The 21,950-nt window shown below is 43.1% G+C and overlaps 2 protein-coding genes across 2 annotated transcripts in view; one reads left to right on the forward strand and one right to left on the reverse strand.

Annotated features, from left to right (window-relative positions):
• tenm1 (teneurin transmembrane protein 1) overlaps positions 1-14,631 on the forward strand; it is a 298,417-nt gene extending 283,786 nt beyond the window's left edge. Inside the window, exons 33-38 of the mRNA XM_036127074.1 lie at positions 1-87; positions 3,742-3,953; positions 5,829-6,130; positions 7,753-8,459; positions 9,138-9,280; positions 13,034-14,631. The exon at positions 1-87 is cut by the window's left edge and continues 56 nt beyond it. Of these exons, the coding sequence (XP_035982967.1) occupies positions 1-87; positions 3,742-3,953; positions 5,829-6,130; positions 7,753-8,459; positions 9,138-9,280; positions 13,034-13,789 (2,207 nt within the window). The 3' untranslated portion in view covers positions 13,790-14,631. The remainder of the gene's footprint in view (positions 88-3,741; positions 3,954-5,828; positions 6,131-7,752; positions 8,460-9,137; positions 9,281-13,033) is intronic.
• A 3,415-nt stretch (positions 14,632-18,046) lies between these two features.
• Positions 18,047-21,513, reverse strand: sh2d1ab (SH2 domain containing 1A duplicate b). The gene is made up of 3 exons (XM_012866806.3): positions 20,657-21,513; positions 20,358-20,421; positions 18,047-18,418 (listed from the first exon to the last, which is right to left on the reverse strand). The coding sequence occupies exons 1-3, from the start codon at positions 20,791-20,793 to the stop codon at positions 18,149-18,151; spliced, it is 471 nt and encodes a 156-aa protein (XP_012722260.1). The 5' UTR covers positions 20,794-21,513; the 3' UTR covers positions 18,047-18,148.
• Between the last annotated feature and the right edge of the window lie 437 nt (positions 21,514-21,950).

Consider the following 21,950-nt stretch of genomic DNA (forward strand, 5'->3'; position numbering starts at 1 on the left):
TCACTTACGACGAAGCCTCCGGCACTGTCAAGACCATTCATCTCACCCACGACGGCTTCATAAGCTCCATACGTTACAGACAGACAGGTACATGTTCGCATACAGTGCCGTGAAAGAGGGTTAGCTTGCTCGCAAATGTGGTCTGGTCTTTGTTGTTTTGTCCCTTTTTTAGATGTCTCAGACAGAGAGAACTGAGTACATACAGACAGCAGGTCATCACAGAATTGTTTTCATTCAGCAATGTTGGAGGTTTGACAAGAGTGAAAAAGCCTGTTTAAGGTCAAGTCACAACATTACAACCAGGTTTAAGTCCAAACGTTGACAACGCCACTCCAAAACCGTTGTTTAGTTTTATTTCATTCAGAGTTGGACTGCGTCGGATAATTGCTGTGGCGTAGAACCCAAGTGCCCTTGAGTTTTAGGTCACAAAGTAATGCACAGACATCCTCCTTTAAGATTATCTGCGGTGGAGCCGGACTCATGGTGGGTCCTGAAGCAGCAATACAGCTTAGACAATGTTTGATTGTCAGTGAGATGTATATATTTTTTTTTTTTTTTATGCAAAGATTGCAAAAAGTTTCGCTTTTGTCTCATCAGTTCGCAGAACAATTTACCAAAAGGTCTTTCTGTTTCTTCTTGCTCAACAATGATGATGCCATTTTTGGCCCAATTTCTTTTTTTTTTTTGTTGATGAATCAGGATCACCGACCTTTTCTGAGGCAGGTGAAGCCTCCAGAGCTTTAGAACTTGTTCTGGGCCCTTCTTTGATAACTTGTTGCATATTTTCTCCATTTGTGGATAATGACTCACTGTGGTTTTGCTGGAGCTCCAAAACCCAGATACGTGGCTTAGTTACCCTTTCCAGGCAGACATCTCACTGACTTTGATTCTCCACTGTTCTTGAATTTCATAAACAGGCTTAAATCAGATGCAACCAGACTTTCACTCAGTTTCTATTTCGATGCCTATCCAGGAGTCTTTGTTGATTCTGGCAGCTCGCACCTGAGAAATTGGTAGTTGGGGCGCTGCAGTTTTAAGGACATGGAGGCCCATCCTCATTGAGTTAGAGTTAGGGTCAGATGCAAATGAAAGGACCCACCTGTCACTCTTCTGGTGGTTAGAGGCTATTCCTTGGAGTGAGTTGAGTTCTTAATCGCTTGAATCATGATGAGACTGCTCATGTAATCTCTCTGGAATGAGATTCAAAGCAGGGTTATAGATGCTTAAAAGCTGAAACAACAATCCCCCCCTTCTGTTCAGTGTTGACTTTCCTGTTTTAACAAAGATGGCTTCTCTCACCCCTCTTTGAAACCATCTGTTCTCTCTGTCCAAAATCTGGACATCACTGTCATCAAAGGAATGTCCTTTGTTCTTGAGGTGCACGTGGACTGCTGAAACTTGCCCTGAGCTGCGTTTATGTGGTTGTTGTTTGGTTTCTCCGATGCAGGAATGTGAGCAATCCTCAGATACTCAATACTCCGTCAAACCTCCATCGGACCCGATGGAGGTTTGGGTGTTCTGTCTTTGGGATTAACTCTTTTTGTCTGAGAGTGTTGTTAGGTTTGAAATTCATCTGAATGTTGTATTTTGTTTCTCAGAAACTCCTGACACAAATGGAATGACAATGTGTTTAGATGCGTTGCTTTTTTTCTGCTACTTTTGTTGGCCGACTTAACAAACGCCCAGTTAGGATAAGCACATGCCTGAAGTTAATTCCTGACGTGCTTGCATTTATTTCTTTATGTATTGAAGGGACTGTTGTCCATCCGAGTAACTCAGAGCTCTGATAACAGAGAGTTTGCGTTCCAGTGGGTGATGTGAATCAAAATGCAGATAATGATCTGTGTGGCTAGGTTTCTGGTAATGTGTAGCTTTTTTGAGATCTTATCTCTTGCTTCATGTTCTATTTAAGTGATTTCTTAAATAGAAATTATGGCAGAAATCTAACTCCGCTTTCAAAATAATATGGTCAACAACATTTCCAACCGGACTTCTCAATTAATTCAGAATTTAGTGTGGTAATGATACCATTGACAGTAGGCCAGGTTGGTTTTTAGAGCTTTTGTAATTTAACAAATGTAACAATAATTTTTAAAACTGCTCTTGTGTTTACTCAAGTTTTCTTTTTGCAATATTTCAATCAAGTCCTGTTTTATGTAAAATGACATCTGCACTGGAAGGCGTAAGCCAGATTTCATCACTGATCTCATACTTTATAGTCTGGCTTTGAGTCAGACACGGTGCTATTTCATCTGTGACTGACGCAGCCACAGTTAGAAGTGTGAATCGGGCCAAGCATGTACAAGTGGAAGAGTCTGTGGTCTACCACAGCTTTGAATACGAGACCACCCCCAAGCCCTCGGGCTGCATTTTCTCATCCCCACCTCTGAAACTCAGCCCTACCTTATCAAAGTAACCCATTACATATCTAAATATACTCTTATGGGGCATTTTATGATCACTGCCAGCTTATGAACAGCTTTAGGTGTTGATCTCTGCAGGCAACTGAAAAATCTTCAGTGAGGTCATGAACCTAAATAGCTATAGGTTTCAATTCAGACTTGTAGAATTAGAAAGGCACAGCAGTAACCATTAGGTTGTAGCGGGACTGTCATTAGGAGCCTTTAGCCGTCGCAGCAGATTTATACCACCATTGTTAACACAGCTCAGCAATTCCTTTAAGTTACAGACTCTGTCCATGGTCATTGAGAATGCTCTCATCTCTGCTGCCGGTTCACTTCCAGTGCCTTTGTGATTGGTGAGCCATGATCAGGTGTCACTAATCTGCAGCTTTGTGTGTGTGTGTGTGTGTGTGTGTCAATATATATGTGTGTGTGTTTATCACTTTGCCCTCCCTGTGAATAGACTCTCACCTTTCCTTTAACTGATCTCATTTCAGCAGAACAAACGGAGCTTTAGAGAGGGAAGAGATAGTGGTAATTGTCCCTTGGGAGGAGACAAGGAAAAGTAAGGAACCCCTAAAGTAAAAAAAAAAAAAAAAAAAGATAGGCAGTGATATAGAGAAGTAGGCAAAGAGAGTACAAAGACCAAAAAAAATAGACAGGAGAAGGTGACAGCTCTGAGAAGCAAGACGAACAGACTGCAAGCCTCCAGGGGCTGTGGGAAAGCCTCGCACTTTGCTCTCTGCCGCTTTCCTATTAGCAGCGGCTCCAAACCAACATTCCATGGAAAATAAAAATAAAAGACGCAGCACTGATCTAGCTTTCCAGCGGGCTCCAAAGCGAGACACTTAGTCATTTTAACTGCAATCAGAGTCATCTCGAATAGCTGCATAATAGTGTTCATTAACAGGCCTGCGCCCCCCCGACACACACACTCACACACACACCTATGATGCAGGATTGGTAGGAGCAGCTAGAAGCAGGGGTGAAGGATGGTATTGTTAATGTTGATGTCCTGACATTAAGGAGCACATTGGCTCACCAGGGCTATTGTCTTTAGATTTCATTATCTCCTCATGTTAAAGGTCAGCAATGGAAATACCATAGTGATGTGGAGATAGTTAAGATTGAATGGTCTGAACTGTGTCTGTTAATGGCGCTGCATTAGGTTTTGATGTAAATTAATTTGGCAGGCTTGCACAGATAAAGTGACGACTAGTTCTAAATGCTCTGCATGCAGATGCGTGTGATAAGTTACGTTTTTCATATGCTAATTTGAGATATATGTATATATATTTTTTTACTTTTTTTAATAACTGAACTCCTCTCTTCTTCGTAGGCCCCCTGACGAGTCGGCAAATCTTCCGCTTCAGCGAGGAAGGCCTGGTAAATGCCAGATTCGACTACAGCTACAACAACTTCAGAGTCACCAGCATGCAGGCGGTCATCAATGAGACCCCTCTGCCCATTGATTTGTATCGCTACGTTGACGTATCTGGACGGGTGGAGCAGTTTGGCAAGTTCAGCGTCATCTTCTATGACCTCAACCAGGTACGACACGATTGACTAAGTTTAGTTGCTTCTCAGGTTCCACTGGTCAATATTTGGCAGTAACCAGGGAGGCCGCACAATGTATAATCAGCTTTGTAGTTCCATTGAACTAAGGGGATGGAAGCCTTTTAGTACTTTAAGCTTGATGTTGTGGTTTTAGGACTGAGCTTTACTGAAATGAAAAGCATCCACAAGACTAACACAAAGTGGACAGAAAAAAGCTTTTAAAGTATGTCATGCACTTGTACTCAATCTCTGATGTTCTGACACCACAGAATAAAATAGAGTGAACCTAACTGCCATCAGAAGTCATAACTTAGAAATCACAATCACCTTATGTGGACAGAAGAACTCCATTTACAGGTCGGAGTTTAAAGCAGGCTCAAGTTCCTAAACAACATGCCAAACTTCGAACATCTCAGGACATTGACTGAAGTGTATAACCATGTCTGGATAAATTTGGCAAGGCGAGCTTTAATCAGAGAAGTTAAGTTGAATCAGAGAAGACGCCCATGATACCTGGAGGAGACGCACAAATCCTCAACTCAGGAAGGAGGATCTGTTAACAGGACAGCTATTAATTGTTTACCCCATAGTTGAGACCACACTCAATCCTTTTGGCCCACATCCAGAATACTACCAGGTGGCAAAAAAACTAACCTTTTACATCACCTTGAACACACCATCCAAACCATGAAACATAATGGTGGCTGCAGAGCCATGATGTGGGGAGGCTTTCCTTCAGCAGGGCAAGGAATCTGGGTAGAGTTTATGTGACAATGGATAGAGCCAAATACAGGCTAGTCAGAAAAAACACCTGTTAGATGCTGCAAAAGATTTAAGACGAGGGTTGAGGTTCACCTCAACAAGACATACAATGGAAGGGTTTAGATGTTTTACCTAATTACTGCTACAAAAAATGTCAGTGTTTAGAAATTGCTGTTCATAGACACTGATTGAGCATGAACTATTTTCAAAAAGTGTTCAAAAATGATCAAATCTGGGAGAGAGAGAAAAAAGGACTTACGTGGAATTGTAGTGAAAGGTGGTTCTACATGGCATTTGTAAAAAAAAAAAATTAAAAAGAATTGTAAAACCATTTTCTTGTTATTCTTCCACATCACAATTACGGATCACTTTGTGTTGGTATATAACCCAGATTGATTTAAAAAACAACAACAACAAAAACATTGGCGTCTGTCGTTGTAAGATTAAGAAAATATGAACGGAATAAGGCATCGATTCGTAACTTGGCCTAATGTTTACGCACACTTCCAATTCATGACGGTAATTAAAGCCACTTCCTGTTGAGAAATCAATGAGATGCAGTTCATTTTCACTTTGATTCTGTTCCCACCACTAAACCATCGTGAGGTCGTGGGTAATCATGGGGAGTGTAAACTGTGTTAAAATAAAGAGCCGTGTGACAAAAACGCATCCAGGAAGGAACTCCATCTGCTTCCACCAGCTGGGGTATAAGAGTACAGGAAGACACAGACGCAAAGCACATGGCCAGAAATACGTGCTGCTGAAAAGAAATCAATCTGCAACTGTTGTTTATGTCAATAATTACATGTAAATAATTAGAGACTATAGATATCAGAGTTCGAAGACCTAACCAGCCTATTTCTAGAGCACCATGACTACTAACTCAACCTTATCTAAAGCAAAGACATAACCATAAGCTTTATAGCTAAATGGGGGTAAGACCACATGCATGAACTTAAAGATGGTGTGTTTTGTTCCTAAATCTGAAATGTTTGATTCTTTTAAACAAGAAGAGCTTCTTTTCTCTGACTGCATCCAGGATCGTTTTGGATTCATAAGACGGGGCTGAACCTTGTGCTCAATGCGTCCTGTTTGTGATCTTCTCAGGTCATCACCACCCACCTGATGAAGCACACCAAGGTGTTCAACTCCTACGGTCAGGTGGTCGAGGTCCAATACGAGATCCTAAAGTCCATTGCCTACTGGATGACCATTCAGTACGACTCAGCGGGACGCATAACCACCTGCGACATCAGGGTTGGCGTGGACAGCAACGTGACCCGTTACACCTACGAGTATGATGCAGACAGTCAGCTGCAAAGCGCCTGGGTTAATGAGCGGCCCCAGTGGCGTTACGGTTATGACCTCAACGGGAACATAAACCTGCTCAGCCATGGAACCAGTTCTAGGTAAGTCAGTGTCTGCAACTCGCACGATGATGAACATGATGAAACATGATTAATGTTCCATCGTGTTTAATTCATCCCATTCCACATGGTTTTAAAGATAGTGGTGAATGTGAGAAATTAAGTTATTTAAATGAAGAGATTTCGCAAATATTAAGTGCCTAGCAAACGGCAATTGGAAATGGTTACATGGTTTTAAATGTCCTTACAAATAGAAATCTGAAAAGTGAGGTGTGTATTTTTATTCAGGCCCCCGGCTCGATACTCTGTAGAACCAACTTCTGCTGCGATTATAGCTGCAGGTCTGTTAGGGTATGTTTCTACCTGCCTTGCACTATTAGCGACTGACTGTGCAAAACTGCTCCATCTCAGTCACATCTGAAGGCAAATTTCTGTGAACATTGATTTTCAAATCTTGACACATTCTCAACTGATATTACCTCTGGATTTTGAGATATTCAAGCTTTGATCCTAGCCATTGAAGCGCTGGGTGTACGTCTGTGGCCATCGTCATGCTGATTTTGAACCTCTGCCCCAGCTTTAAGTTTATTGCGACCTCCACCAGGTTTTCTTTTCCAGGATTTCCATGTCATCCTTCTTCCCTCAACCCCTGACCAGCCTCCTTGCCCATGCTCTTGAGCATGATGCCTAAGTGAAACGTGACGCAGCCGCCACCATGTTGCTATTTGGGAGAATGTATTCAGGGCGATGAACAGCAGTTTCCACACCATACATAGTGTTTTACATTTAGGCCAGAACGTTTCCTGTTGGTCTCCTCTGACCAGAGCACCTTTGTCCACGTTTGCTTTAATGGTCTTCTGGCAACAATTGCTTTCTTCTTGTCACGCTTTCATAAAGGCCAGATTTGTAGGGTGCATGACTAAAAGTTGTCCCGTAGAAAGCTCCTACCTATTGTGGATCTCTGCAGCTCCTCCAGAGTTCCCATGGGCCTCTTAGCAACCCAGTCACCTCTGGGGATTGACCACGTCTTGGTAGGTCTGCAGTTGTGCCATATTCTGTTCATTTCCAGACAATGGAGTAAACAGTACTGTTTATTTCATCTTAGGATAACATTTTTATCATCTAAGTTAATAAATACAGTATCTCCACAGCTTGATCCCTGACCTGTCTAATGTGCTCTTTGGTTTTTATGATTTTTGATCACAAAGGATCTCTAACGTTAACCTCTTACACCTTCATAGAAGAGCTGGACGTATCCTGGCATTGTAATGCACACAGGAGGACTCTTTTTAGCAATTATGTGACTACCGAAGTTAATTGCTTGCAGTGAATATTATTTGGGGGCATCTGAGTAAAGGGGGCAGTGAACAAATGTATGCCACACTTTTACTAATTTGTTTGTAAAAAAAGAAAAAAAAAAGATTATAAGCCATGTTTGCTTTTTCGTTTTACTTCACAATTATGTGCCACGTCATCTTTGTACAACACATAAAGCCTCAATAAAATACACACAGTGTTTTTGGTTGTAGCAAACAAAATGTGAAATGCTTATCAAGGATGTTGCAAGACACTGTTTGAAGTAATGGATCAATGTTCTATAAACAATCACATCCAGAGATCCTAACTCCAACCAGGTAACGAATCAAACTCTTGGATTTTTCCAGACTGACGCCGCTGCGATACGACCAGAGGGATCGGATCACCCACCTCGGGGAACTACAGTACAGCGTGGATGACGACGGCTTCCTCCGCCAACGGGCCAACGACCTGTTTGAGTACAACTCCAACGGCCTGCTGACCCGCGTCTTCAACCGCGCGACCGAGCGCGCAGTCTGGTACCGGTACGACGGCCTGGGTCGCCGCGTGGCCACCAAGAACAGCGAGGGCGAGCAGCTGCAGTTCTTCTACGCTGACCTGTCGCACCCCACCAGGGTGAGCCACCTGTACAACCACAGCAGCAACCTGATCACCTCGCTGTACTACGACCTTCAGGGCCACCTCATCGCGATGGAGCTCAGCAGCGGCGAGGAGTATTACGTCGCCTGCGACAGCGTGGGAAGTCCGAGGGCGGTGTTTTCCAGCAAGGGCCGCCTGGTCAAAGAGATTCTCTACACCCCCTACGGGGAGGTCTACCAGGACACCAATCCCGATTTCCAGCTCACCATCGGCTTCCACGGGGGTCTGTATGATCCGTTCACGCGACTGGTCCACCTCGGCAGGCGGGACTACGACACCCTCGCCGGTCGGTGGACTTCGCCGAACCACGAGCTGTGGGCGGAGCTGAGCCGGGAGCCCAAGCCGTTTAACCTGTACGCCTTCAACAGCAACTGCCCCGTCGGGACAGTGGAGGAGGTGACGCAGTTCACAACAGGTGGGTTTACAACGGGCTCCCGCAGAAAGTCACAAAGACACGCCGACTAAACCAGAAGCAGTTCCTGACAGACAGATAGTAGGAGACACTGGCAGATCTATCTCTTGATGACACCTACTATATCGCACCTGCTCATATAAGAGAAACATCTGCCATGAAGAGTGAGCGAACGGGGCGCACAGCTAACCACAGGTGAACTGCGTGTCACAGAAAGGAGATGTGACAGATAGAATCTGCCGGCAACAGCGCGGGATAGTCGCACCTCCGATCGCATTGTTTTTTAACACGGTCTGCGGTGTTTTCTTCTCGCCCACTGTTAACACAACACTATTGCCCCGAGAGACGAAATAGAATCTCAGGTGAGGGAAAGAGATGAAACGGGAGAGCGGAAGATGAACACAGGATGTAGGCGAGGGCGTCTGTCCTTCTGGTTAATGGAACGCTCATTCGACCTGTCACGTTTCCCTGCAGCAGGATTGTTTATAGCTGAATCTGTATGTGTCTGAGCGACTCATCCTTGCCTCGTACTCCGCTCATAGATAGTGTGATTTCCTGTGCAAGGTGTTGCTTTAACTGGCCTTATGACTTTTTGTGTGCTTCAGTGTATACAGTACATTCAAACTTTTTTCCCTGAATGCAATTTTCTCTTTCTGTGTGTGTGTGTGTGTGTGGGTCCAGATATTGGTAGGTGGCTGCAGCTGTTTGGCTTCCAGCTTCATAATGTTGTCCCAGGTTTCCCAAAGCCTGAGGTGAGCAGAATGGAACAAACATATGAACTGATGAAGACCCAGACAAAGACACAGGACTGGGACTCCAGCAAGGTGAGAATTTCCTGCCAGCACAGAAGACTCACTGAAGGCCTGACCTTGTGTCAATTGCTTTATTAGAAGTCTGATGCATTATGAATAATTATGAATGAAAAAAATTAAGTTAAGCTCGAACTACAGCTTTATTTATTTAAATGGATATTTTATCTTTACTTGAAAAAAGTAGTAGATAGATAGATAGATAGATAGATAGATAGATAGATAGATAGATAGATAGATAGATAGATAGATAGATAGATAGATAGATAGATAGATAGATAGATAGATAGATAGATAGATAGATAGATGTGTTTTGTTTCAATTATAAAATAAATCCTCAAGTTCCCAAACACGGTTCCTAGGTGGGGGTATCGACAATGACAACATGTCAGAGTAGGAAGGAAGAACATTCTGGGTTATACTGTGATGTGTAATATTGTACCCGTAACCAACAATGGTTTAAAAAGTGGTCTACGTGAACTTTGTCTTGCCACACACTATGCAGTTAACCCTAACCCCCATTATCTATAGCCCCTTTCAGATCATCGTTACCCAAAACACACATAACCACAAACCCGAGTCAATTTCACCGTCGCGTCATACAAATCAAAATCACGACACGTTGCATGCTTTCAGATGGTCTAGCTAAAATTGTGGAACCACTTTTACTTTGTGACATTCGATTCACCAATATGAAAAATACATCTGCGTTCATTTGCATCCTCAAGTAGTTATTAATTGCTTCACATTCTGCTTAATATGACATTTATCTGATAGACAGACAGAGGCAGACCATGCCGTGGCTCTGCTCTGTTTGCACTGGTGGATTGTTCTGTTGCAGCTCATAGTCACTACAGATCTAGAACTAGAGGTGGATATAATACCTAAAATAAGTGGGACGACCTTCCTCCCTCATTCATTGTCTGTACTTTTCGGTTGATCTCAAGGGGCTTATGTCTGAGAGTCTTATTTTGAAAAAAGAAAAATGAAGTTTTTCTTAATTTATTTAATGCTGGGTTTTGACAGTGTTTACTATTATAGAAGGTTTTTCGATTGAAGGTGACCTCGTTCATTTGTGTGGCAACATTTTGGGTTGGGTAGAAAAAAAAAGAAACTTTCATAGTGACACAAAAGATGCAAACCATTTGTGAGCAATATGCTAGCTAGCCACAACTAGCTAACCAGCCATGAGTGGGAATCTTTAGGCAATTCACATTTTCATTATCACAATGGTTGTAATACAGTTTTCCACCCACCACCTCATTCTCCTCCAAACGTCTAATCGTAAAAGCCCAACAAGTTAAGATAAGGTAAGATAGACTTTAATGATTTCACAGTTTTAGTTGAACATAAACGGATAATTAGTTTTTCATTCTAAAAATGTGTTAATTAGTAACTAGGTTATTAATTAACATAAAACTAATTGAGATTTGACTTTTGTCAAATTGATTCAAAATCATAACCAAATTTATCTCGCATCCTTATCCACAGCTAACATTTCTAAACACAAAATATGTTTGCTGCTTTTAAATTGGAATCGGCTCAGACTCAGACAAGCAAATCTCTTAATTATTTCCAAAACATAGATGTTTTTTTTTCTTTTTATTTAACATAACACAACTTTTCCAGAACTACAGAGGAGGCAATTAAATTTCCAGTAATCTGGGACCAGCTCTGGCCTTGCATGAGGATGTATTCTCAGAGCGATCATGCTTGAAATAGGTTGTTGGTTTCATAGTAGAAATTAGCACATTTACAAATGAACATTAGCAAACTATTCATTTCAACGTTTAATATTGAATCCATCTTTTTTTTTCACTAAAGCCTCTTTTCTTCTTTTCCTTTTGGAGAAAACCTGAAACCAATGTGTTCCCAACTCCATTTTTACCACAATTATAGCAGGAAGTGCCTTGGGGTATGTCTCTTTAAGCCAGGTACATATATCCACTGGGGATTTTGCTCATATTGTAAGATGCAACTGTCCTGACATCTTCATGGTGGATGGTTCCTGCTGGTGCAACATGGTTTTTAAATCCCACTCCAAACCTCAGAGTGAGATCTGAGCTTTGTCCAGCTCTTTAAAAGGCATTTAAATGTGCCCCACCTGAAATCCTGAAACTGTTGGTTTAGAAGTATGCTCAGGATCAAAAGTCATTCTCAAAGGTGTACTCCCATTCTAGTTTCCATTCGTGAGGAGCAACTGAACATGTTTTCTCAAGACATTTACCTTTATTTAGCGCACTCCTTCAATTTGGATAAAATTCCCTGACCTTGTCAAAAACCTGCCCAAATGTGAATACTGAATCTCAGGCTTCAATACCAACATGCATGCGGCACAATGAGGACTTCTATTCAATTCAATTTTATTTATATAGCACCAATTCACTTTACAAAGTCCAGTTTATTAAAATGAAACAGATTGGTCAAAAAGTTTCCTATCTAAGGAAACCCATCAGATTGCATTGAGTCTTGACATGCAGCATTCACTCCTCCTGAAGAAGCGTGGAGCCACAGGGAGAGTCGTCTGCATTGTCCATGGCTTTGCAGCAACCCCTCATACTGAGCAAGCATGAAGCGACAGTGGAGAGGAAAACTTCCCTTTAACAGGAAAGAAAACCTCCAGCAGAACCAGGCTGCCTTACCATGTGTTAGGGTAATGGCAGAAGAAGAAAAGTTTAATTTTCTTCAGTCCAACTGAGAATCTGCAATTTGCCTTACATTGCTTTAAACCAGCAGATTGCATCCAATTTAAAGGTGCAGCAGCAGATTTGCTGTGAAAATGGGCAAAAACGCAGGGGTGCCAAGTTAAGAGATAATGTAAGATGCTGTGAAAATGCGGCTGTGCTGCGTATTGAGGGTGGATAGATGCCCCGTGCCATTTGGTTAGCAAATAGCGGTCGCAGTTTTTGTTGACTGTGATAGCTCAGTTGATTGGGTGTACAGATTAAGCTTTCCTTATGAAACTTAGATAAAACAGACTTTTCAGACTAACAAACAGTGGAAGAAAATCTGGCAAGCCATTTATTCACATGCCAAAGATTCCTTTTCACTGGTAATTTCCCCCCATAATTACGCATCAATCTAATTCATTTAACATTTTGGAGCAGCTTATAAGTGGAGGCCAAAGTCCTCCACAGACGCACAGAGAAAGTAATTGGCTGCTAATTGTGCGTCATTTTCTGGTCTCAGAGTTATTTTTCTAATTGACAATAACAGCCTACATCAACCTCAAGTCAATAACAAGACGTTCTCTCAGAAGTAGATGCAGAGTGAAACTATTAGTTCAAAGCTTTAGCTTCTAGGCTGGTCTTGGCTGAGCTTCTGAAATACAAAAACATTCTGTCGTGTTTTTAAAGGAAACAAATTTCATTTTATTAGTTGTTTTTTTTTTTGTTTTTTTTTACTGTTTCACAACTATTTTCCAAGGTCATAACAGGATTAAATCATATCCACATGCACAGTTCATTATCAGTAACTGTAACGAAGAGGTCTTTTTTTTTTTTTGTTTACTGTCAAAAACACTCAACAGATGTTCAATAAATGATTCAAACTTCTTCAGTGCAAACGGTTATTGATGTGCAAATCTATGCTTGCTGCTTCCACCATGCTCCGCCTCAGCACGCCACTGTAAACCCAGCCTCGTCTTGTTACAGCAACACTGGAATTTGCAATGTTTTCGACAGAGGAAACGGCAACCAGTAAAAATATAACTCAGAAACAAGCACATTAATCCCAGCTGTGTTTATTTTTTTTTGTTTTTTCCCCCAGATGGTGTTGGGAATCCAGTGCGAACTGCGGAGACAGCTGAGGAGCTTCATCTCTCTGGAGAGGTTGCCTCTGGTCTCAGAGCCCGTGGGCTCAGCTTGCCACAGGCCGTCGCGTCCTCCGCCCTTCAGCTCGCGACCCTTCATTCTCGGCCCCAACATCCGATTCGCAGTGTCACACGGTCGGGTGAGCGCAGAAGTCATCGGGGTGGCCAGCGAGGACAGCCGGCGGGTGGCTGCCATTCTGAACGGCGCCGTCCACCTCACCGGGCTGAGCTTCACCGTGCACGGCTGCGACACGCACCACTTCCTGCAGTCCCGTCCGATCGAGGAGGACCTCGCCCTGGGGCTGGGCGTGGGGGGCCGCATCCTGGAGAGCGGCGTGAATGTGAGCGTGTCCCAAATGAGCGCCACGGTGAGCGGCAGGACTCGACGCTTCGCGGACATCACTCTCCAGCAGGGGGCGCTGTGCCTGTGCGTGCGCTACGGCGGTACGGAGGAGGAGGAGAGGGCGCGGGTGAGGGAGGAGGCACGGAAGAGGGCGGTGGAGGGGGCTTGGGAGAAGGAAAGGAAGCGGTTGGATTTGGGGGACGTAGGGAGCAGGTCGTGGAGCGAGGCGGAGAAGCAGCAGCTGCTGTCCGGCGGCCGTGTTCAGGGTTACGACGGCTACTACTCCCTACCTATAGAGCAGCAGCCGGAGCTGTCCGACTGCCCCTCCAACATCCACTTTATGACACTTAGCGAGGTGGGGGGCAGGTAACAGAGACACACAAACAGCCCCCCATCCCACCAAAGACTGCCTGTTTCTACTCTTGCTCTGATTTGTTCTACTGTTTCTATACTTTACTGAGAAAAAAAAAAAGAGAAGATGATAACTACGGAGAACAAGAAGAGGGAATGGGGGGAAAAAGAAACTTCCAAATGCCTTTAATTGTGACAAAATGATGGTATTTTATTATTATCGTCCAGTTTCTCCGATTTCTAACAGTGGCACAAGCGGTGTGGTTTGGCTGTGGCTTCGCTTTTTGTATCCTGACCGACAGACTGACTGACTCGAGGACTGACTGATGGACTGACAATCTGCCATTTACTGTTTCAGCACTGTTCAATCACTTGGGACCGTGTTTAAAGAAACCCCCCCCCACTGAACTACAAAGATGGAAGACTTAAGGGTTGCCAGTGCACGATCCTCGTCATGACTCAAATCATGAGCTCTCCGGTTGCCATTTGAGTTCCTCCCCATGGTTTACCTCGGATATACTACCGTTTACATATTGTGTAAGAGAGGCCTTGCTGACTCTGGCACTCCCCTTTAGAGAAGAAACCTCCTGTGGTTTCCGCCTCTGGTGTGCTCCAACTGTAGTTTGTATGAGTGTGTATACTAAAATCAAGAATGTACATAGCCAGTGCTTTCACACGGAAAAAAAAAAGTGCTCAACTGGAGATTACGTTGTTCATAAGTGTCAGTATTGTTAATCAATAGAAGATCTGTTACATTTTTTTGCAAAGAATTATACATGGCTATAGTAATTATTCTCGCTAAAAAAAAGCTCACTTTATCGGGTTACAATGCTGATTAAAGTTATTATGTGTGAATTACCAGATCGTTTCCCGAGATTTCCTGTCACTCAGTGAAAAAAAAAAAAGGCAAACAGTGAAAATACAGGAAATACAATAGGTGTAACTGTTTGCAAACATTTTATTTGCGTGGATTTAATCAGCATTTCTGAGTAGAAAATATATAATTTAACAGCTGACAGACACACAAATAAGTCAAACACCAACATGTTTTTAAAATTGACTTAACAATCCAACACTCATTTTACCCTGAGTAATTTAATTACTCAAATACATTTGTTAGGTTCTGACAATTCTGTTTTACATCAATTTAAAATTTGAACATAATAGAAAATGTTATTTGCTATTTTCTATTTGCTATTTTCTAAAACACCTAGATTCATATACATGTGAAACCTATAGGTCATAAAAATAAATATATGAAATACATCTGGTGAGCAATGGTCCATTTTCACGGCTGTAGACAGAAATTTGTCCACAGAAGCTGTACAGAAGCAAAAAGAAAAGATCTTGCCTGGAGATCAATTTTTCATGAGATATATAGAGGGAATGCTAAAGTAATATTTTGAAGTTCTTTTTTCAGATTTACTAAGTGAACATTTTGCAGTGTAATGAATTCATTTTAATGTAGGAAGTAAATTATTTATGCTTCTTAAAAGAGGCCATAGCCTACCACCTGCTGGCACCAAGGGATAACCGTAATTGTCTGAAATCCACAGAAATCCATTGTTTTTCAGCAGACGTGCTACATCTAATGCGGGTTACACTCTTCATTTGGCGAGCATTAAAAGACGCGCCCCTTCCAGTGTGTTTTCTTTCAGGGTTAAAAAGCTCAACTTGCTAGTGAGTTACACTTTTAGCCTTAGCGCTGTGGCTAATGCTAAACTAGCCAAGGTTTGGTGCCAACTGAAATTCTCGCTGGAGCTCTTATGACGGTTCCTAACGTTTAACTAGTTGCTATATTAATTCATAAAACGACTCCGGCAAACACCTCACATTAAAAAATGAGAATACATTTTGACTGAACCAAAGCTAGGATTGCTTACCGCTCAAAAAGGTAGTTTATGTTAAAATTTAACAGTTATAAAGCATTACCCAAACAAACGAATATGCTTGATTATAATATGACACATTTTAAATAGACCAGCCAACAGTAGAATAGATTTTTACAGTGTAGCCCCTGTTGCTTATTTGTCAAGTTATTTAATCATCTGTGTTGTTCAATGAAAGCCGTCTCAGGATTACAAAGCTCCGCTGTTTGTAAGATTGACTTTAGCATTAGCGCTGATGTTGAACTAGCTAAACCTGGATACAACCTTAAATTCCTGATCAAATAAAGAATGTTTCCTCAATCTTGAGTCTGATAAATAATACAATGAGTAGGTCAACCTGAACGTTGCCCTCCGGGCAATGCGGACCACTAGCATCGTCTGACATCTGTCCAGTGGTGCACTTATTTTCTATTGTTCACCAACGGGTTCCCGCTGGCAGTAAAAAGCAGCTTTGTAATGAAACATGAAGTCCGCTGCAGGAGTTTGCGAAACACAAAGTTTTAGATAAAACGTGCCGATTATATGGGCCGATTACGTCACAACAAGTGAGCTGATCAGCTGGCACGCGTTTAAAAACTGTGGACAGAATACAAGGAAACACCTTTGAAGGTACGATTGGATTAAGAAAAGAACAGGGGAATAAAGAGGAGACGACAAAATAAATATAAGTGGACATATTAAAAAAAATAACTCTGGTCAGTTACTTTATGCCTTATGTGATGTCACTGGCAGCAAGCGTGTGGAAGATATTGTTTTTGGTCTTGTAGGTTTAACGTTGATTCAGTAACATCTGATGACAAAACGGTAAAACATGAAAAAGTGGCCTGTGATATGTTGCTCTACAGTGGATGAACTGTATCTAAAGTTTGATTTTGTTTGAGAAAGTTTGAGTTTGACTGATTAGTGGGAAAAAATCTGGCTAGTGGCTTTACATTCTGCTCAAAATGTTTATGTAGGATTAGATCGTTAAAAACAAACTTTGAATATAGTAATATTTCAACCTATATCCTTGTTTAAAAGTGTAATGGTCTTAAAGGCTAAATCCCTTTTTTATAGCGAAGGAAACGTTGCTTGTTACTTCTCTATGTGTCTCAGCGGACTTCTCTCCCTCTGCACATTTAGCCGGGCCCCCCCTTTGTTCCTGTTTCTGGGAAGTTGTAACTTTCAAATCTGGGCTGTCATTATCACCCATCATTATGGCTCAAACCGAGATATGCATGAGAAGCATGCGTCTGTCAGAAGAGAAGAAGAAGAAGAGGAAGAAGGAAGAGGAGGAGGAGAGAAAGCACAGAGGAAGGGAAAGATATGTGACAGCTGAGGCTCAGCGAGTGGGTGGTGAGTGCAGAAGGGGCAGGACCTGGAGTTGGCTGTGGTGTTCGCTACAGCTTGTCTCCTCTCATTAGGAAATGCCAATCAGACTACGCTGCAAACCACTTCCAAGCCTCCCCCACTGAAGAAAAAAGTAGGAAAAAAAAAAAAAAAGAAATGTGAAAGTTAAAAAAAAAGTTTGTTTTTCATTTTTTTTCTTCTTCTTCTTTTTTTTTTTTTTAAAAGCAAGCTACCCTTAATCCACCTCCCCGTTCCCCGCTCGCCTGCCTCCTGCCGTCACTTCGCCATCTGGCCACCATTAATTGTCGCGCTTCTTCTTCTCTCGCGGGCTGCGGACGGCGCGCAGACACACAATGCATATGTTCTGACTGCGAGCAGGTGATATACGTGTCTGAGTAGCGAGTTGCTGATCAACTGCGATGAGCCTTTTCCCTCCGAAAGCATATGCTCCGCTAGATACTGTCCAAGCTCATCTCTGCTGTGGTGAGAGGGGAAAAAAAAAAAAAAAAAAAAAAAGATGGAGGGTCCTCCGGTTGCTAGGAGACCGCTGCACTGAAGAATAGTCTGGGGCTGAAAGGATGCTCTCACTGTTTTCTCACCTTCTCTCGGTGTGTGTCCCTCTCTCATACCCCCCCCCCCCCTCCTCCACACACCCCAATGTGACCGAGCACCCCTCCCCGCCGCCCCCCTGCCCACTCCCTCCTGCCGTCAGCATTCTCTCCGCGGAGATCGGCGCTTTCAATATGTCAAATTGAATTTTTTTCCCCTCCACATTATGTGTCAGTCCAAGGCTCGGCTGTGGAAGCGTGACCTTATTTTTTATTTTTTTTTATTATTTTTATTTTTTTAAAATAAGAGCGTCTTTCAGACGAAATCGTTTATTTTCTTTGCCACTCTCCGCGCTCTATTGGATTAGGAAAACCGCGCACAATATTTGTTGTCAACTTATGTATGCAGTAATAGATATTAATGTTGCGGCAGTTCACATATTTCACATCGAGCGCTTGCCGTGCAGCATGCGCAGAAAACACTGGCAGATAGACATTGCATTTAGTTTGAAAAAAAAAAAAAAGTTTGGAGAGTACAAACAGTGGGTATCATGCAAAGAAGTTCATAATTAGGTGCGTGTTGAGTGCTTTTTTTTTTTTTTTTTCCTCCCTCTAACCAAAAGCTTGTGCCACCTCCTTCTTGCTGCCGTTTTTCCGGTCCCGAGCGCCGGGCGTCGTCGGCTGCTGCAGACGGGGGCTGTGGGTGCCGAGCGTCGGCGAGAGGCCGTTACCGGGCGTCTGGGGCTCCGTGTGCGTCTGCGCCCGCCTCTGAGCCGTCACGGGGTAGAGCAGAGGCATGGCAAGTCCCTGTCCCCGCTTCTGGAAGGCTGCTATCAGGTTCTTGATTTGCCGGAAGTAGCGCTTCGGCACGCCGGGGCTTGTCTGGAATGGAAGAGGGGTAAAAATAGAAACCGTCATTCCAGGATGGGGAAAGGGGGGGGCTCCTGCAGATTCACCCTGGGAAGGACGGCCTGAAGATGGAGTTCACTGCGCAAAGGAGACGGGAATCCTGTCACTTAAGCATTCCAAGCAGCTGATCTTTTAATGATTAAAAAATAATGCCACATTAACAAATACAACGATGCAGCGGAGATAACATAAAAACACAAATGCTGCACAAACAGCCTGGAAGGGGCGGATATGTGGGGAAGATACGCTCTAGGGAATTCAAAGCTAAACTTGGAAGATTTAAAACGTGCTTGCCCTTGTAAACATTCGGATCCCGTGGGAATTATTATTATTATTATTATTTACTTATATATTTTCTCAGTAAATGAAAAGCCTTATTTTGAGGTTTTATGAGCAACATTTAAGATCCTATAGGTGCCCCCGTTGCCCCAGAGCGCTTTACTTACAGAGTTGATGAACAACAATAAGAATATCCTTTAGAAATTCATTTATGTTCAGGGGCACTTCTAGAAAGTTTGGGGGCCCACCCACAACGTCTGCCTGAAAACTGCAGGCGAGTCCTCAAAACGTTGCTCATCATAAACGATGGATGTTTAGTTTTCTCGTTTGTTACACGGCGGCATGATAAATAAATAAATGAGTTATTAAATAAATAAATAAATCTCCCCGCTCAGAGAATGTGTCTCATGCTCTCTTAAAGTGGTCAGCATTGGGTTTTTTTTTTATTATTTTTTTTTTTTTATGAATGTCTGACTGAGCGTAGGCTAGCGCATCTATTTAAACTCATTGGAAGTTTTATTTTACTTCAAAATACATCATAAGAAATATTATGCCTATAAGGCTGGGTGGTCAGCAAATTTATTAACATCATCCCCAAAACAGCCCACCACACCCACACGCCGTCAGTGTTGATTGCAGCTTCATCATCTGATTCCAGCCTCCTCCCGAGCATCTCTCAGGGGGGCCTTGCATTATTCACAAACGATATCTTACGCATCTGTTTCTCGGTTGTCATTTTTATGTCGGACATCGCCAAAGCATTGCACTTTGAAAACCGCCGTAATTCTGTCTGGTGAGGCCTTGAAAAGTGCATCATGTGCTTTCCGTTCGGCGCCATCAGTCAAGCTGCACGGGCCGAGGGAAAACTGTGGCCTTTGGATGCGTTTTTAAAAAATCATTTAATACAAAAGGTGGGGAGCGCTTCCCAAAAGCTGCCGTCTCCGGGGCGAGAACGCAAAACCCCCCCACCACGCATGAATAATGGAAAGCGTTATTGAGCTAGTAGTGAAATCCTTGTCATTCAAGTCCGGCGTGGAGGTGACGTTGGCGGTGAGAACGCAGTCCTAAAGGCGGCGTCTCTCCTAGTGGGTGCAGAGAGACGGGGGCCCTCAGATGTTCTCCATACGTTCCCGACTCAGTGTGTTTGCTAACGCTCAGTGCCAGATTACACATCCCATCAGAAGCACTGTCAAGCGCAGTTCTTCGCTTTACATCCGTGGAGCGCGTGTCGACGCCGTGGCATCTTTAAATTTTGAGGTGACGGGGTGCAGGGGGTGGTGGTGGTTGGGGGGATGAGGGGTGGGGGGGGGGACTCTGCTCGCAGGGTGCTATTGCTGAAGCAAAAAAGAAATGTACCCATTTCTCAGCGCTGTCACATTTCAAAAATAGAGGGGGAGAGAGAGAGAGAGAAAGCAAAAGGGGGGGGAAACAGAGAAAGAAAACATGTTTGCCTCAGATCCGCAGCTTGTTGAATTACTCTGACACAAAAACAACTTCTAACCTAATAAACAGCAACCACAGCGAGGCAGACGGGCGCCCGCTCGGCTGAGTATTTCTGGTGTGAAAAATAAAAAAAAGTAAACTCAGAATAAAAGCAGACATTTTCAAAATAAAAGAAGAAAAGATGTCTCACTTCTGCAGCCCACGAGCCCGCCTCGTCCTTGTGGAGTCTGTACGTGTAGACGAATCCCTTGCACCTGAAGCACAGAGACACACAGACGCACCTATGAGCACCCAGCGGGGCTTCCTTCGTTCGGCTTTTGATGGCAGAAAACTGTTTTGCGCGTTATTTAACGTCCTTCTGGTTTACTCCTGCTTTCCTGCACGCGCTCCTAGGGTCAGCGATGGCTGACCGCAGGAGACGGGACCATAAGGGTACGGCAACAACTTTTAAGGCAGAACAAAGAGAAATCTTAGAGGCTGAATACTCACAGCACACACAGGCAGAAGACTCCTGGCACAGAGTCGCTGTCACGTACTAAGTAACACCCGTCCCTCCCGTCCTGGCCCAGCCGCCTCTCGCCCTCCTCCTTGCCGATGGGTCCATGGTAGACCGCCAGGTTCTCCATCACTGCTTGCCTCCGAGTGTGCTTCTTGCTCTGTTGCTAAGTGCCAGCGTTGTTCTGTTTGTCTCCGCTTTCTTCCTGCAGGCGAGCCTTTTTGTCTTCTGCACAGAGAGCTGCACAGGTACAGCAGTTTTCCCCAGCCTTGCCTCTCAAATACCTCCTCATGGAAGCTTTTTGCTTCAGATATTTTGGTTTTTCTCTCTCTCTCTTTTTTGTCTCTTTCTTTCTTTCTTCTTCTCTCTTTTTCACCCTGCCTTCCAAAACCGACAGCCAGTCTGTCTAACCTCTAACCTTTCTGATCTGGTGCTTCGCAGCCTTCCTCCGTCTTTATGAGGCGCACGCTTGTGCGTACATGCGCACGCTGAAAATGTGGGTTTGCATTTCTCTCAGGAAACGATTGTATTTTGCAACAGGAAATAACTTCAAAGCTACTTAACGGAACATTTCCACAACAATAAAAAAAAAAAGCACTAGAGAGGGATGTGAACGAAAGGCAGAATTTCTCATTTTCACACAAAAAAAAATGCATTACACATATGCAGTGTAACTTTTTCCATCCCTGCTTTAAGAGCATCTTGCTGGCTTCTGTTTCCTTCAATAAAGACGCACAATCAGCTTGCTGGAGAGGATTCGGCTAAAGTAAATACTTTAATAAATGAACATTTCTCACATGTATGATATTCATAGAGTCGAGCAGAAGAGATTGCATTTGTTGTAGATGATGAGTAACTTTACTTTGTACAGTTGTATTTTTTTAGGGAAATTGAATATACCTCCACAAGCAATCATTTATTTTCAGTAAACATGCATTTAATGTCGAGCATTACTTTGCAGGATGATTCCTATCTACCGCTGGAAGATACATGCAGACTATTGGTAATGCAGCGTAATGGAACAGATCTAGAAATATTTAACCTCAAAGTTACACACAAGAGAAGGGCCCTGGGTTCTTACATTTGGTATTTTATTTTAGGTTTGCTTTTATAAGTACTCAAGAAGGATGGAAACCTCTATTGGAAGAATCAAGCTTGCGCAACATGAATTTTATTTTTTTAAATTTTGGACAAAGAGTGCCTCACAAAAGTATTGTTTCACATTTTACAACCACAAACATAAAAGGGTGCATAAATGTGAAGCGAAAGCAAAAGAAAAGTTGTTTC

This window comes from Fundulus heteroclitus, chromosome 23 (genome assembly GCF_011125445.2).
Source record: "Fundulus heteroclitus isolate FHET01 chromosome 23, MU-UCD_Fhet_4.1, whole genome shotgun sequence".
Classification (NCBI taxonomy): domain Eukaryota; kingdom Metazoa; phylum Chordata; class Actinopteri; order Cyprinodontiformes; family Fundulidae; genus Fundulus; species Fundulus heteroclitus.

Coding starts and splice junctions, on each gene's coding strand:
- sh2d1ab (XM_012866806.3), bottom strand. CDS start 20,793: ATGGAGAACCTGGCGGTCTACCATGGACCCATCGGCAAGGAGGAGGGC. Junction 20,422..20,656: donor GTCTTCTGCCTGTGTGTGCT/GTGAGTATTCAG, acceptor TCTGTGCTTCAG/GTGCAAGGGATTCGTCTACA. Junction 18,419..20,357: donor CGGGCTCGTGGGCTGCAGAA/GTGAGACATCTT, acceptor CTTCCATTCCAG/ACAAGCCCCGGCGTGCCGAA.